This window comes from Oncorhynchus nerka, linkage group LG6 (genome assembly GCF_034236695.1).
Source record: "Oncorhynchus nerka isolate Pitt River linkage group LG6, Oner_Uvic_2.0, whole genome shotgun sequence".
NCBI lineage: Eukaryota > Metazoa > Chordata > Actinopteri > Salmoniformes > Salmonidae > Oncorhynchus > Oncorhynchus nerka.
This window is the reverse complement of record NC_088401.1, coordinates 4202111-4219608: the sequence shown is the minus strand read 5'-3', so window position 1 is coordinate 4219608 and position 17498 is coordinate 4202111. Positions and strand designations below refer to the sequence as shown.

General features: G+C 39.0%; 1 protein-coding gene across 2 annotated transcripts in view; it reads right to left on the bottom strand.

Annotated features, from left to right (window-relative positions):
* Positions 1 to 1302: 1302 nt before the first annotated feature.
* LOC115131010 (procollagen-lysine,2-oxoglutarate 5-dioxygenase 2-like) overlaps positions 1303 to 17498 on the bottom strand; it is a 153453-nt gene continuing 137257 nt past the window's right edge. For both annotated transcript variants that reach the window (XM_065019225.1, XM_065019226.1), the window contains 4 exons: positions 15810 to 15914; positions 10394 to 10540; positions 4278 to 4403; positions 1303 to 2906 (listed from right to left, as the gene is read on the bottom strand). In XM_065019225.1, coding sequence (XP_064875297.1) covers positions 2751 to 2906; positions 4278 to 4403; positions 10394 to 10540; positions 15810 to 15914 — 534 coding nt within the window. In that variant the 3' untranslated portion in view covers positions 1303 to 2750. The remainder of the gene's footprint in view (positions 2907 to 4277; positions 4404 to 10393; positions 10541 to 15809; positions 15915 to 17498) is intronic.

Below are 17498 nucleotides of genomic sequence, written 5' to 3'. Positions count from 1 at the left end.
ATATTAAATAAGCATGCTCCGTTCAAAAAAGGTAGAACTAAGAACAGATATATCCCTTGGTTCACCCCAGACTTGACTGCCCTTGACCAGCACAAAAACATCCTGTGGCGTACTACATCAGCATTGAATAGCCCCCACGATATGCAACTTTTCAGGGAAGTCAGGAACCAACACACACAGTCAGTTAGGAAAGCTAAGGCTAGCTTTTTCAAACAGAAATTTGGTATTTTTCTACGGCAGGCTATGCTTTCCACCTGGCTAACCCTACCCCGGCCAACAGCTCTGCACCCTCCGCAGAAACCTGCCCAAGCCCCCACCCGCTTCTCCTTCCCCCTAATCCTACTACATTTGCACACACTGCACATATATTTTTCACTTGTATTATTGACTGTACGTTTGTTTGTAAGTTGTAAATGAGAACTTCTCAACTGGCCTACCTGGTTAAATACATGTGAAATATATATAAATAAATATATTTTAAACCTTGGGTCATGCATTCTTGACTGTGATTGATTCCGCAGTGGTTTGTGTGTGTTGGTGAGGGGTGATGAAAGGGTTAACTGACCTTTAGTCATGACAGCAACAGCTAACAGATAGGATAGATAATAATAATAGATAATAGATAGATAGATAGGTAGATGTCACGTTCTGACCTTGGTTCCTTTGATTTGTCTTTATTTTAGTCAGGGCGTGAGTTGGGTGGGTTGTCTATGTTCCGTTTTCTATGTTGTTTTTGTGTTTGGCCTGGTATGGTTCTCAATCAGAGGCAGGTGTCGTTAGTTGTCTCTGATTGAGAATCATACTTAGGTAGCCTTTCCCCACTTGTGTTTCGTGAGTGTTTGTTTTCCGTGTCTGTGTTTTGTTCCACACGGAACTGTTTCGGGTTTTGTTTTTCACGTTGTCGTTTATTGTTTTGTTCAGTGTTCATTATTGTTATTAAAAACCAAGATGAACACTTACCACACTGCGTTCTGGTCCGATCCTCCTCAGAAGACGAAAGCCGTTACAGCCACAAGGAGCCTAACCTACCTACTGTATGTAATTACGTGTGTATTTCTGTGTGTATTTCCCCGTGTAATTCAGTGTGTAATTCAGTGTGTATTTGTGTTTTAATTCTTTCCAAAGTTGGTTTTATTGAAACGATGCAGAGAAAATGAGAATTTAATGGTTTTGACGGATGGCTTCAAGATAATAGAAAATCTTACAATAGAGGGGGAAAATGTCAGGCTTTGTTCTTCACTCGTCCTACTCTACGGTTGAGTCTTTCAATGGGGATCATTTCTCAAAGGACAATGTGACTGATGGAAGTTTAAAAAACAAACACTATTCATGTTTGTTTTTTCCAACTTTATTACGGTTCCATCCATTTCACAATAAGTTAAGCACTTGAACTGGCTGAGGTTCAAAGTTCACAAACAACTTTCAGAGAAAGTAAACACCTCCTGTTGTCCTACGATGTAAACATTTCAAGTAAAACATTTTTTGACAATATCCAACTTCATTCAACCAGAATTCATATTAAATTCTGCTGTAATTAATGTTTTTATCTGGTGTGCAAAAATAATAATATATATATATATATATATATATCTTTGGGCATGTCGGTCGTATTAACATCAGGTAACAAACTGCAACCCAATGTTCTGAAAATGGGTGGACAGAACATGGATGGACAATGGTTTTAAAACTACACTTTAAAGTACAGGTTAACCATACAAACAGGTAACCCCATCTAAAATGGTTAAAACAAGGTGCCTGTTGGCAGAATAACCATTAACACATATTTCCTTTAGATTAGGGGTGGGATTACTGACATATTCACAGGATTATGGGTGGGATTACTGACATATTCACAGGATTATGGGTGGGATTACTGACATATTCACAGGATAATGGGTGGGATTACTGACTAATTGTTCAGGATTATGGGTGGGATTACTGACAAATGTATCAGGATTATGGGTGGGATTACTGACTAATTGTTCGGGATTATGAGTGGGATTACTGACTAATTGTTCAGGATTATGGGTGGGATTACTGACTAATTGTTCAGGATTATGGGTGGGATTACTGACTAATTGTTCGGGATTATGAGTGGGATTACTGACTAATTGTTCAGGATTATGGGTAGGATTACTGACTAATTGTTCAGGATTATGGGTGGGATTACTGACTAATTGTTCAGGATTATGGGTGGGATTACTGACTAATTGTTCAGGATTATGGGTGGGATTACTGACTAATTGTTCAGGATTATGTGTGGGATTACTAACAAATTGATTAGGATTGTGGGTAGGATTACTCATTGTGGGTAGGATTACTCATTGTGGGTAGGTTAGGAGTATGGGTCAACTGACTAATTGATTAGAATGATTCAACTCTGAGTGATGTGAAGTATGAAGGCTCTACTATATTTGACCTGAAATGCAGATGGTGAATTACAGTCATCATGTTAAGGCACTCTGTCCTCTGTTTGACAGAGAGTTTCAAATGAAGGTGATTGTCTGACTCTGGTATGACCTTTCCTACAATTTCTTTGCAGTATTTTGTTCTTTTCAACAACAACAAAAAATGTTTTTTCTTTCCGGGGGGGGTACAGTAAATTGCATCCGTAAAATGTCATGATGACAACATCAATAAGGCACTGCATCATTAAGACAAAAAAAAATCCCAGATCAAATTAACAACAAAAACAACAACGAAAAAAAAAAAAACTAAACCTGATAAAATGCTAGTGTAGAGTGTAAGGTTCAAGGGTCGATGAAGGAGACAGCGATGTAGCGTGTTCCGTTGGTGGTGGGCAGGCCTTCATGGAGGTGTGTCAGACGGCCTGGGTGCATGAAACTCCAGCCCTTCCTAGGGGAATCTACGGAGCAGTTATACCTGTGGAACCGACAGCCGCCACCCTGGAGAGAGATAACGGGAGAGGGAGAGGGAGAGAGAGAACGGGAGCGGGAGAGGGAGAGAGAGAACGGGAGAGGCAGAGAGAGAATGGGAGAGAGAGAGAACGGGAGCGGGAGGGAGAGAACGGGAGCGGGAGAGGGAGAGAGAGAACGGGAGCGGGAGGGAGAGAACGGGAGCGGGAGAGAGAGAGAGAGAACGGGAGCGGGAGGGAGAGAACGGGAGCGGGAGGGAGAGAACGGGAGCGGGAGAGAGAGAACGGGAGAGGGAGAGAGAGAACACAGCACCCAGTGAATATCTGTGTGTAACTGTATATTTTCATTGTGTGCTCTACTGTGGACATGAGATAAATTGACTTTTGTTTTGACACCCAGTACAATGTTTTACCTGGGAGTCAGTTCCTGTTTTGACATTCAGTACAATGTCTTACCTAGAAGTCAGTTCCTGTTTTGAGATTCAGTACAATGTCTTACCTGGAAGTCAGTTCCTGTTTTGAGATTCAGTACAATGTCTTACCTGGAAGTCAGTTCCTGTTTTGAGATTCAGTACAATGTCTTACCTAGAAGTCAGTTCCTGTGTTGAGATTCAGTACAATGTCTTACCTAGAAGTCAGTTCCTGTTTTGACATTCAGTACAATGTCTTACCTAGAAGTCAGTTCCTGTTTTGACATTCAGTACAATGTCTTACCTAGAAGTCAGTTCCTGTTTTGACATTCAGTACAATGTCTTACCTAGAAGTCAGTTCCTGTTTTGACATTCAGTACAATGTCTTACCTAGAAGTCAGTTCCTGTTTTGACATTCAGTACAATGTCTTACCTGGAAGTCAGTTCCTGTTTTGACATTCAGTACAATGTCTTACCTAGAAGTCAGTTCCTGTTTTGACATTCAGTACAATGTCTTACCTAGAAGTCAGTTCCTGTGTTGAGATTCAGTACAATGTCTTACCTAGAAGTCAGTTCCTGTTTTGACATTCAGTACAATGTCTTACCTAGAAGTCAGTTCCTGTTTTGACATTCAGTACAATGTCTTACCTAGAAGTCAGTTCCTGTTTTGACATTCAGTACAATGTCTTACCTAGAAGTCAGTTCCTGTTTTGACATTCAGTACAATGTCTTACCTAGAAGTCAGTTCCTGTTTTGACATTCAGTACAATGTCTTACCTGGAAGTCAGTTCCTGTTTTGACATTCAGTACAATGTCTTACCTAGAAGTCAGTTCCTGTTTTGACATTCAGTACAATGTCTTACCTAGAAGTCAGATCCTGTTTTGACATTCAGTACAATGTGTTACCTGGAAGTCAGTTCCTGTTTTGACATTCAGTACAATGTCTTACCTAGAAGTCAGTTCCTGTTTTGACATTCAGTACAATGTTTTACCTGGAAGTCAGTTCCTTTGCTGTTGAGAGCAACGTTGATGGTGAATGTGGAGGAGTCATGATGAGGTCTCAGGTAGGCTTGTCTGCCGGGGGTGTACTTCACTACGAAGTTCATCACTGCATAGCCCTGTGGAGAACAGGCCCAAATCACACATTTACGGAAATATCTTTCAACATCTCTTAGATCATCCTTATGTGAAGTTAAGGCCAAAATGACATCATGTCATTCCCATCTCTTAGACAGTATCTGCTGATCAACCTACAATCAATTAAACACTGTACAACAGATCTGGATGGGATTAAAACGTTTAGGTTAGTAATTATCATCATGCACTGCTATAATAGATTATGTAATAAAAAATATGAAATATAATAAATAAGGTAACATAATAGTTTATGTAATATAATAGATTATGTAATATAATAGGTTATGTAATGAAATAGTTGATATAATATAATAGATGTAATATAACAGAAGATGTAATATAATAGATATAATATAATAGATGTAATATAACAGAAGATGTAATATAATAGATATAATATAATAGATGTAATATAACAGAAGATGTAATATAATAGATATAATATAATAGATGTAATATAACAGAAGATGTAATATAATAGATATAATATAATAGATGTAATATAACAGAAGATGTAATATAATAGATATAATATAATAGATGTAATATAACAGAAGATGTAATATAATAGATATAATATAATAGATGTAATAATAGGTGTAGTGTAATAGTTGTTATATTACATCATCTATTATATTACATCATCTATTATATTACATCAACTATTATATTACATCTATTATATTACATCAACTATTATATTACATCATCTATTATATTACATCATCTATTATATTACATCTATTATATTACATCATCTATTATATTACATCATCTATTATATTACATCATCTATTATATTACATCTATTATATTACATCATCTATTATATTACATCATCTATTATATTACATCATCTATTATATTACATCTATTATATTACATCATCTATTATATTACATCATCTATTATATTACATCATCTATTATATTACATCTATTACACTACATCTATTATATTATATCTATTATATTACATATATTATATTACATCTATTATATTACATCTATTATATTACATCTATTATATTATATCTATTATATTACATCATATTTTATATTATAACAGATGATGTAATATAATAGATGTAAAATAATAGATATAATATGTAATATAAAAGATGTAGTGTAAAGTTGAAGTAATGTAATAGATGTAATATAATAGATGATGTAATAAAACAGAAGATGTAATATAATAGATGTAATATAATAGATGTAATATAATAGATGTAATATAATAGATAATGTAATAAAACAGAAGATGTAATATAATAGATGTAATATAATAGATGTTTTATAATAGATGTAATATAATAGATGTAATATAATAGATGTAATATAACAGATTATGTAATAATAGATGTAATATAATAGATGTAATATAATAGATAATGTAATAAAACAGAAGATGTAATATAATAGTTGATGTAATATAATAGATAATGTAATAAAACAGAAGATGTAATATAATAGTTGATGTAATATAATAGATGTAATATAATAGATGTAATATAATAGATATAATATAATAGATGTAATTTAATATATGATGTAATATAATAGATATAATATAATAGATGTAATATAATAGATAATGTAATAAAACAGAAGATGTAATATAATAGATGTAATATAATAGATGTAATTTAATATATGATGTAATATAATAGATATAATATAATAGATGTAATATAATAGATAATATAATAAAACAGAAGATGTAATATAATAGATGTAATATAATAGATGTAATATAATAGATGTAATATAATAGATGTAATATAATAGATGTTTTATAATAGATGTAATATAATAGATGTAATATAATAGATGTAATATAACAGATTATGTAATAATAGATGTAATATAACAGATGATGTAATGTAATAGTTGATGTAAAATAATAGTGGATGTAATATAATAGATTATGTAGTATAATAGATGTAATATAGTATAATATGTAGAATAATAGTGTATGTAATGTAGATTATGTAATATAATAGATGATATAACAGTTAATGTAATTTAATAGTTATGTCACGAATATTACCGAAGGTGACTCCCCTTCTTGTTCGGGTGGCGCTCGGCGGTCGTCGTCACCGGTCTACTAGCTATCGCCGATCCTTTGTTCTGTGTTCGTTTGGTTTTGTCTGATTGGTATCACCTGTTTCTTGTTTGGTTGTTAGGGTGGGGTTATATAAGTTTGTTCAGCCCGCTTCTGTTTCGTGCGGGCTTGTTCTTGTCTGTTTTGTGTTAGAGTGATTTTGTTTTGCATTATTCGGGTTTCGCGTTTTCCTGGACATTAAAGCGTGTTTTTCCCACATCCTTTTGCTCTCTGCGCCTGATTCCACACCTCTTCACTCATTAATCGTAACAAGTTAATGTAATTAAATATATAATGTAATATAAAATATGATGTAATGTAATAGTTGATGTCATTTAATATATGATAGATGATGTAACAGTTAATGTAATATAATAGTTGATGTAATTAAATATATAATGTAATATAAAATATGATGTAATATAATATATTAAATATAATAGATGATGTAATATAATAAATGATGCAATAGAGTTGTTGATGTAAAATAATAGTGGATGTAATTTGATGTAATATAATAGACCCTGTCAAATAAAATATGAAATATATTTGATGATCTGTTATAATTTATGTAATATAATAGATGTAATAAGATACATGTCATATAATATTTGATGTTATATAATAGTTGATTTAATATAATAGTTGACGTAATATAATATGATGTAATATAATAAATATAATATAGTAGATGTAATATAATAGATGATGAAATTTGAAATATGATGTAAAATAGATGATGTAATGAAATAGATAATGTAATATAATAGTTGATGTAATATAATAGATTATGTAATATAATAGAAAATGTAGTATAATAGTACTATAATATATTATGTAATACAATAGATGATGTAATATAATAGTTGATGTAATATAATAGTTGATGTAATATAACATAGGTATTATAATAGATGTAATATAATAGATGATGTAATATAATAGTTGATGTAATATAATAGTTGATGTAATATAATAGATGATGTAATATAATAGATGATGTAATATAATAGATGATGTAATATAATAGTTGATGTAATATAATAGATGATGTAATATAATAGTTGATGTAATATAATAGTTGATGTAATATAATAGTTGATGTAATATAATAGTTGATGTAATATAATAGTTAATGTTATATAATAGTTGATGTAATATAATAGATGATGTAATATAATAGATGATGTAATATAATAGTTGATGTAATATAATAGTTGATGTAATATAATAGTTGATGTAATATAATAGATGATGTAATATAATAGTTAATGTTATATAATAGTTGATGTAATATAATAGTTGATGTAATATAATAGATGTAATATAATAGTTGATGTAATATAATAGTTGATATAATATAATAGATGTAATATAATAGTTGATGTAATATAATAGATGTAATATAATAGATGTAATATAATAGTTGATGTAATATAATAGATGATGTAATATAATAGTTGATGTAATATAATAGTCTAGGTAATATAATAATTGATGTAATACTATAGTTGATGTAATATAATAGTTGATGTAAAATAATAGATAATGTAATATAATAGATGATGTAATATCATATATGTAATATAATAGTCGAGGTAATATAATAGTTGATGTAATATAATAGTTGATGTAATATAACAGATGTAATATAACTGATGTAATATAATAGTTGATGTAATATAATAGATGTAATATAATAGTTGATGTAATATAATAGATGTAATATAATAGTTGATGTAATATAATAGATGTAATATAATAGTTGATGTAATATAATAGTTGATGTAATATAATAGTTGATGTAATATAACATAGGTATTATAATAGATGTAATATAATAGATGATGTAATATAATAGTTGATGTAATATAATAGTTGATGTAATATAATAGATGATGTAATATAATAGATGATGTAATATAATAGATGATGTAATATAATAGTTGATGTAATATAATAGATGATGTAATATAATAGTTGATGTAATATAATAGTTGATGTAATATAATAGTTGATGTAATATAATAGTTAATGTTATATAATAGTTGATGTAATATAATAGATGATGTAATATAATAGATGATGTAATATAATAGTTGATGTAATATAATAGTTGATGTAATATAATAGTTGATGTAATATAATAGATGATGTAATATAATAGTTAATGTTATATAATAGTTGATGTAATATAATAGTTGATGTAATATAATAGATGTAATATAATAGTTGATGTAATATAATAGTTGATATAATATAATAGATGTAATATAATAGTTGATGTAATATAATAGATGTAATATAATAGATGTAATATAATAGTTGATGTAATATAATAGATGATGTAATATAATAGTTGATGTAATATAATAGTCTAGGTAATATAATAATTGATGTAATACTATAGTTGATGTAATATAATAGTTGATGTAAAATAATAGATAATGTAATATAATAGATGATGTAATATCATATATGTAATATAATAGTCGAGGTAATATAATAGTTGATGTAATATAATAGTTGATGTAATATAACAGATGTAATATAACTGATGTAATATAATAGTTGATGTAATATAATAGATGTAATATAATAGTTGATGTAATATAATAGATGTAATATAATAGTTGATGTAATATAATAGATGTAATATAATAGTTGATGTAATATAATAGTTGATGTAATATAACATAGGTATTATAATAGATGTAATATAATAGATGATGTAATATAATAGTTGATGTAATATAATAGATTATGTAATTTAATAGATGATCTAACAGTAGTTGTATCATTGCAGACAGACAGATACCTTGGTGTAGTATCGGGAGAAGACTTTGAGAGTGACTTGGGATATGACAGACAGACAGACAGACAGACAGACAGACAGACAGACAGACAGACAGACAGATACCTTGGTGTAGTATCCGGAGATGACTTTGAGAGTGACGGGGGATATGACAGACAGACAGACAGACAGACAGACAGACAGACAGACAGACAGACAGACATACATACAGACAGACAGACAGACAGACAGACAGACAGACAGACAGACAGACAGACAGACAGACAGACAGACACAGACAGACAGACAGACACAGACAGACAGACAGACAGAGACAGACACAGACAGACAGACAGACAGACAGACAGACAGACAGACAGACAGACAGACAGACACAGACAGACACAGACAGACAGACAGACAGACAGACAGACAGACAGACAGACAGACAGACAGATACCTTGGTGTAGTATCCGGAGATGACTTTGAGAGTGACGGGGGATATGACAGACAGACAGACAGACAGACAGACAGACAGACAGACAGACAGACAGACAGACAGATACCTTGGTGTAGTATCCGGAGATGACTTTGAGAGTGACGGGGGATATGACAGACAGACAGACAGACAGACAGACAGACAGACAGACAGACAGACAGACAGACAGACAGACAGATACCTTGGTGTAGTATCCGGAGATGACTTTGAGCGTGACGGGGGATATGACAGACAGACAGACAGACAGACAGACAGACAGACAGACAGACAGACAGACAGACAGACAGACAGACAGACAGACAGACAGATACCTTGGTGTAGTATCCGGAGAAGACTTTGAGAGTGACGGGGGATATGACAGACAGACAGACAGACAGACAGACAGACAGACAGACAGACAGACAGACAGACAGACAGACAGACAGACAGACAGATACCTTGGTGTAGTATCCGGAGAAGACTTTGAGAGTGACGGGGGATATGACAGACAGACAGACAGACAGACAGACAGACAGACAGACAGACAGACAGACAGACAGACAGACAGACAGACAGACAGACAGACAGACAGATACCTTGGTGTAGTATCCGGAGAAGACTTTGAGAGTGACGGGGGATATGAACTCTCTGATGAAGTGTAGCCACTCCTTATCGTAACCGATCTGCTTCATGTGGATGTCATCGGTCGGCACGGTCTCATAGCCGCCGGTGATCCGCTTGTCCTGATTGGAAGAGAGACCAGGGAACAAGAGAACAGCGACGGAACATATTAGCCAGAACCTCGTCCTCCTCTGTTTCTGTGCGATTGTGTGTGTGTGACTGCTGTCTCCAGGGTGATGGTTAGGGATGATGAGAAATGAGTGGTGGGTGGGTTTAAACCGGTCCCTTTGAAGATGAATGATTTGACTCAGCAGACACCAACCTGATGACCCACAGGCTAAGAATTCACCAGAGATCTCAATGCTTAATGGTTGTGTTATTGTGATGTGTGCTCCCCATTGGGTGGGCCTGTCAGGGCCTGGCTCCCCATTGGGTGGGCCTGTCAGGGCCTGGCTCCCCATTGGGTGGGCCTGTCAGGGCCTGGCTCCCCATTGGGTGGGCCTGTCAGGGCCTGGCTCCCCATTGGGTGGGCCTGTCAGGGCCTGGCTCCCCATTGGGTGGGCCTGTGTCCATTTACAGTCTTCGCCCCTGATGAAAACAGCGCATGATGGCAATTGCGCATCACAAATAGCCTACTAACCAACACTTCGGACTAAACTTTATCAATGCCTGGTTTCCATACCCATTGTTGCCTTAGTTAGCATTTACTGGTAGATATAAGTTGAAAAGTCATTCCGGCTACCGATGTCATTCTTCTGTGAGCTGCTCTATGCCAGAACCAGCTGAGAGCTGTACACTCTTACTGCCTGCAGATGATATTCAGCTGAACCTAGGCTGTGTGTGTGTGCTGCACGCATGTGAATATATTTCACTGTCTTGGCGATTGTGTAGGCTACTTTGCCCGTGATTTCTCGATTGTACTACATGACTGATACATTGTAAACCTCCGCTGCACTACTTTGATAGCACCAGTAGGGATTATGAAGTCAGTATAGGCAATGCCCACTTAAACTAAAGTGGGTATACGGTTTATACCTGCGTTTACCCTCCACTATTGGCCCTTAGTGTTTACCCTCCACTACACTACTGGCCCTTAGTGTTTACCCTCCACTACACCACTACACTACTGGCCTTAGTGTTTACCCTCCATTACACCACTGGCCCTTAGTGTTTACTCTCCGCTACACCACTGGCCCTTAGTGTTTACCCTCCACTACACTACTGGCCCTTAGTGTTTACCCTCCACTACACTACTGGCCCTTAGTGTTTACCCACCACTACACCACTGACCCTTAGTGTTTACCCTCCACTACACTACTGACCCTTAGTGTTTACCCTCCACTACACTACTGACCCTTAGTGTTTACCCTCCACTACACCACTGGCCCTTAGTGTTTACCCTCCACTACACTACTGGCCCTTAGTGTTTACCCTCCACTACACCACTGACCCTTAGTGTTTACCCTCCACTACACTACTGGCCCTTAGTGTTTACCCTCCACTACACCACTGACCCTTAGTGTTTACCCTCCACTACACCACTGGCCCTTAGTGTTTACCCTCCACTACACTACTGACCTTAGTGTTTACCCTCCACTACACCACTGACCCTTAGTGTTTAACCTCCACTACACCAGTGGCCCTTAGTGTTTACCCTCCACTACACCAGTGGCCCTTAGTGTTTACCCTCCACTACACTACTGGCCCTTAGTGTTTACCCTCCACTACACCACTGGCCCTTAGTGTTTACCCTCCACTACACCACTGGCCCTTAGTGTTTACCCTCCACTACACCACTACACTACTGGCCCTTAGTGTTTACTCTCCACTACACCACTGGCCCTTAGTGTTTACCCTCCACTACACTACTGACCTTAGTGTTTACCCTCCACTACACCACTACACTACTGGCCCTTAGTGTTTACCCTCCACTACACTACTGGCCCTTAGTGTTTACCCTCCACTACACCAGTGGCCCTTAGTGTTTACCCTCCACTACACTACTGGCCCTTAGTGTTTACCCTCCACTACACCACTGACCCTTAGTGTTTACCCTCCACTACACCACTGGCCCTTAGTGTTTACCCTCCACTACACTACTGGCCCTTAGTGTTTACCCTCCACTACACCACTGGCCCTTTAGTGTTTACCCTCCGCTACACTACTGGCCTTAGTGTTTACCCTCCATTACACCACTGGCCCTTAGTGTTTACTCTCCGCTACACCACTGGCCCTTAGTGTTTACCCTCCACTACACTACTGGCCCTTAGTGTTTACCCTCCACTACACTACTGGCCCTTAGTGTTTACCCTCCACTACACCACTGGCCCTTAGTGTTTACCCTCCACTACACTACTGGCCCTTAGTGTTTGCCCTCCACTACACCACTACACCACTGACCCTTAGTGTTTACCCTCCACTACACTACTGACCCTTAGTGTTTACCCTCCACTACACTACTGACCCTTAGTGTTTACCCTCCACTACACCACTGGTCCTTAGTGTTTACCCTCCACTACACTACTGGCCCTTAGTGTTTACCCTCCACTACACCACTGACCCTTAGTGTTTACCCTCCACTACACTACTGGCCCTTAGTGTTTACCCTCCACTACACCACTGACCCTTAGTGTTTACCCTCCACTACACCACTGGCCCTTAGTGTTTACCCTCCACTACACTACTGACCTTAGTGTTTACCCTCCACTACACCACTGACCCTTAGTGTTTACCCTCCACTACACCACTGACCCTTAGTGTTTAACCTCCACTACACCAGTGGCCCTTAGTGTTTACCCTCCACTACACCAGTGGCCCTTAGTGTTTACCCTCCACTACACTACTGGCCCTTAGTGTTTACCCTCCACTACACCACTGGCCCTTAGTGTTTACCCTCCACTACACCACTGGCCCTTAGTGTTTACCCTCCACTACACCACTGACCCTTAGTGTTTACCCTCCACAACACACTGGCCCTTAGTGTTTACCCTCCACTACACTACTGGCCCTTAGTGTTTACCCTCCACTACACCACTACACTACTGGCCCTTAGTGTTTACTCTCCACTACACCACTGGCCCTTAGTGTTTACCCTCCACTACACTACTGACCTTAGTGTTTACCCTCCACTACACCACTACACTACTGGCCCTTAGTGTTTACCCTCCACTACACTACTGGCCCTTAGTGTTTACCCTCCACTACACCAGTGGCCCTTAGTGTTTACCCTCCACTACACTACTGGCCCTTAGTGTTTACCCTCCACTACACCACTGACCCTTAGTGTTTACCCTCCACTACACCACTGGCCCTTAGTGTTTACCCTCCACTACACTACTGGCCCTTAGTGTTTACCCTCCACTACACCACTGGCCCTTTAGTGTTTACCCTCCGCTACACTACTGGCCTTAGTGTTTACCCTCCATTACACCACTGGCCCTTAGTGTTTACTCTCCGCTACACCACTGGCCCTTAGTGTTTACCCTCCACTACACTACTGGCCCTTAGTGTTTACCCTCCACTACACTAATGGCCCTTAGTGTTTACCCTCCACTACACCACTGGCCCTTAGTGTTTACCCTCCACTACACCACTGGCCCTTAGTGTTTACCCTCCACTACAACACTGGCCCTTAGTGTTTACCCTCCACTACACCACTACACCACTGGCCCTTAGTGTTTACCCTCCACTACACCACTGGCTCTTAGTGTTTACCCTCCACTACACTACTGGCCATTAGTGTTTACCCTCCACTACACTACTGACCCTTAGTGTTTACCCTCCACTACACTACTGGCCCTTAGTGTTTACCCTCCACTACACCACTGACCCTTAGTGTTTACCCTCCACTACACCACTGGCCCTTAGTGTTTACCCTCCACTACACCACTACACTACTGGCCCTCAGTGTTTACCCTCCACTACACCACTGACCCTTAGTGTTTACCCTCCACTACACCACTGACCATAAGTGTTTACCCTCCACTCCACCACTGACCCTTAGTGTTTACCCTCCACTACACCACTGGCCCTTAGTGTTTACCCTCCACTACACTACTGGCCCTTAGTGTTTTCCCTCCACTACACCACTGGCCCTTAGTGTTTACCCTCCACTACACCACTGACCATAAGTGTTTACCCTCCACTACACCACTGACCCTTAGTTTTGACCCTCCACTACACTACTGGTCCTTAGTGTTTACCCTCCACTACACCACTGACACTTAGTGTTTACCCTCCACTACACCACTACACTACTGGCCCTTAGTGTTTACCCTCCACTACACCACTGGCCCTTAGTGTTTATCCTCCACTACACAACTGGCCCTTAGTGTTTACCTTCCACTACACCACTGGCCCTTAGTGTTTACCCTCCACTACACTACTGGCCCTTAGTGTTTACCCTCCACTACACCACTACACTACTGGCCCTTAGTGTTTACCCTCCACTACACTACTGGCCCTTAGTGTTTACCCTCCACTAACCCACTGGCCCTTAGTGTTGACCCTCCACTACACTACTGGCCCTTAGTGTTTACCCTCCACTACACCACTGACCCTTAGTGTTTACCCTCCACTACACCACTGGCCCTTAGTGTTTACCCTCCACTACACCACTGACCCTTAGTGTTTACCCTCCACTACACCACTACACTACTGGCCCTTAGTGTTTACCCTCCACTACACCACTGGCCCTTAGTGTTTACCCTCCACTACACCACTGAAGTTCACCACTGAAGGTCTATAGGTTCACCACTGAAGGTCTATAGGTTCACCACTGAAGGCCTATAGGTTAACCACTGAAGGTCTATAGGTTCACCACTGAAGTTCACCACTGAGGGGCCTATAGGTTCACCACTGAAGGCCTATAGGTTCACCACTGAAGACCTATAGGTTCACCACTATAGTAACCTGTCACACACTGAAGGCCTATAGGTTCACACACTGAAGGTCTATAGGTTCACCACTGAAGGGCCTATAGGTTCACCACTGAAGGCCTATAGGTTCACCACTGAAGAACTATAGGTTCACCACTATAGTAACCTGTCACACACTGAAGGCCTATAGGTTCACACACTGAAGGTCTATAGGTTCACCACTGAAGGGCCTATAGGTTCACCACTGAAGGCCTATAGGTTCACCACTGAAGGGCCTGTAGGTTCACCACTGAAGGGCCTGTAGGTTCACCACTGAAGGCCTATAGGTTCACCACTGAAGGCCTGTAGGTTTACCACTGAAGGCCTATAGGTTTACCACTGAAGGCCTATAGGTTCACCACTGAAGGTCTATAGGTTCACCACTGAAGGGTCTATAGGTTCACCACTGAAGGCCTATAGGTTCACCACCACATCATTTTACAGTATGTACTATGTGCTACGTTTGACCTCTGACCTCGTGGTTGCCTCCAGACCAGGACCCGTAGTGTTCCATCTCCTCCACCAGCTCATCACAGGCTCGCTCCGTGAAGACCGGGAACCAGAACACATCTGGACATGGCTAGAGGAGATCGACACAGACAATTAGAACTAAAGAGTTTTAGGAGAAACAGAGAGATGAGACATCAGGAGACACACAGAGATAGGCTAGAGACAGGTCCACGAATAGAGACACTTACTGAGTCACTGAGGACCTCACTCTGGGATCCACGGCTAGAGACAGGTACTGAGTCACTAGAGACAGGTACTGAGTCACTAGAGACAGGCACTGAGTCACTAGAGACAGGTACTGAGTCACTAGAGACAGGCACTGAGTCACTAGAGACAGGCACCGAGTCACTAGAGACAGGCACTAAGTCACTAGAGACAGGTACTAAGTCACTAGAGACAGGCACCGAGTCACTAGAGACAGGCACCGAGTCACTAGAGACAGGTACCGAGTCACTAGAGACAGGCACTAAGTCACTAGAGACAGGCACTAAGTCACTAGAGACAGGCACTGAGTCACTAGAGACAGGCACTAAGTCACTAGAGACAGGTACTGAGTCACTCGAGACAGGTACTGAGTCACTAGAGACAGGCACTAAGTTGCTAGAGACAGGCACTGAGTCACTAGAGACAGGCACTAAGTCACTAGAGACAGGTACTGAGTCACTAGAGACATGTACTGAGTCACTAGAGACAGGTACTGAGTCACTAGAGACAGGTACTGAGTCACTAGAGACAGGCACTAAGTCACTAGAGACATGCACTAAGTCACTAGAGACAGACACTAAGTCACTAGAGACAGGTAGTGAGTCACTAGAGACAGACACTAAGTCACTAGAGACAGGCACTAAGTCACTAGAGACAGGCACTGAGTCACTAGAGACAGGCACTGAGTCACTAGAGACAGGCACTGAGTCACTAGAGACAGGTACTGAGTCACTAGAGACAGGTACTGAGTCACTACAGACAGGTACTGAGTCACTAGAGACAGGCACTGAGTCACTAGAGACAGGCACTAAGTCACTAGAGACAGGTAGTGAGTCACTAGAGACAGGCACTAAGTCACTAGAGACAGGCACTGAGTCACTAGAGACAGGCACTGAGTCACTACAGACAGGTACTGAGTCACTAGAGACATGTACTGAGTCACTAGAGACAGGTACTGAGACACTAGAGACAGGTACTGAGTCACTAGAGACAGGCACTAAGTCACTAGAGACATGCACTAAGTCACTAGAGACAGACACTAAGTCACTAGAGACAGGTAGTGAGTCACTAGAGACAGACACTAAGTCACTAGAGACAGGCACTAAGTCACTAGAGACAGGCACTGAGTCACTAGAGACAGGCACTGAGTCACTAGAGACAGGCACTGAGTCACTAGAGACAGGTACTGAGTCACTAGAGACAGGTACTGAGTCACTACAGACAGGTACTGAGTCACTAGAGACAGGCACTGAGTCACTAGAGACAGGCACTAAGTCACTAGAGACAGGTAGTGAGTCACTAGAGACAGGCACTAAGTCACTAGAGACAGGCACTGAGTCACTAGAGACAGGCACTGAGTCACTAGAGACAGGCACTAAGTTGCTAGAGACAGGCACTGAGTCACTAGAGACAGGCACTAAGTCACTAGAGACAGGTACTGATTCACTAG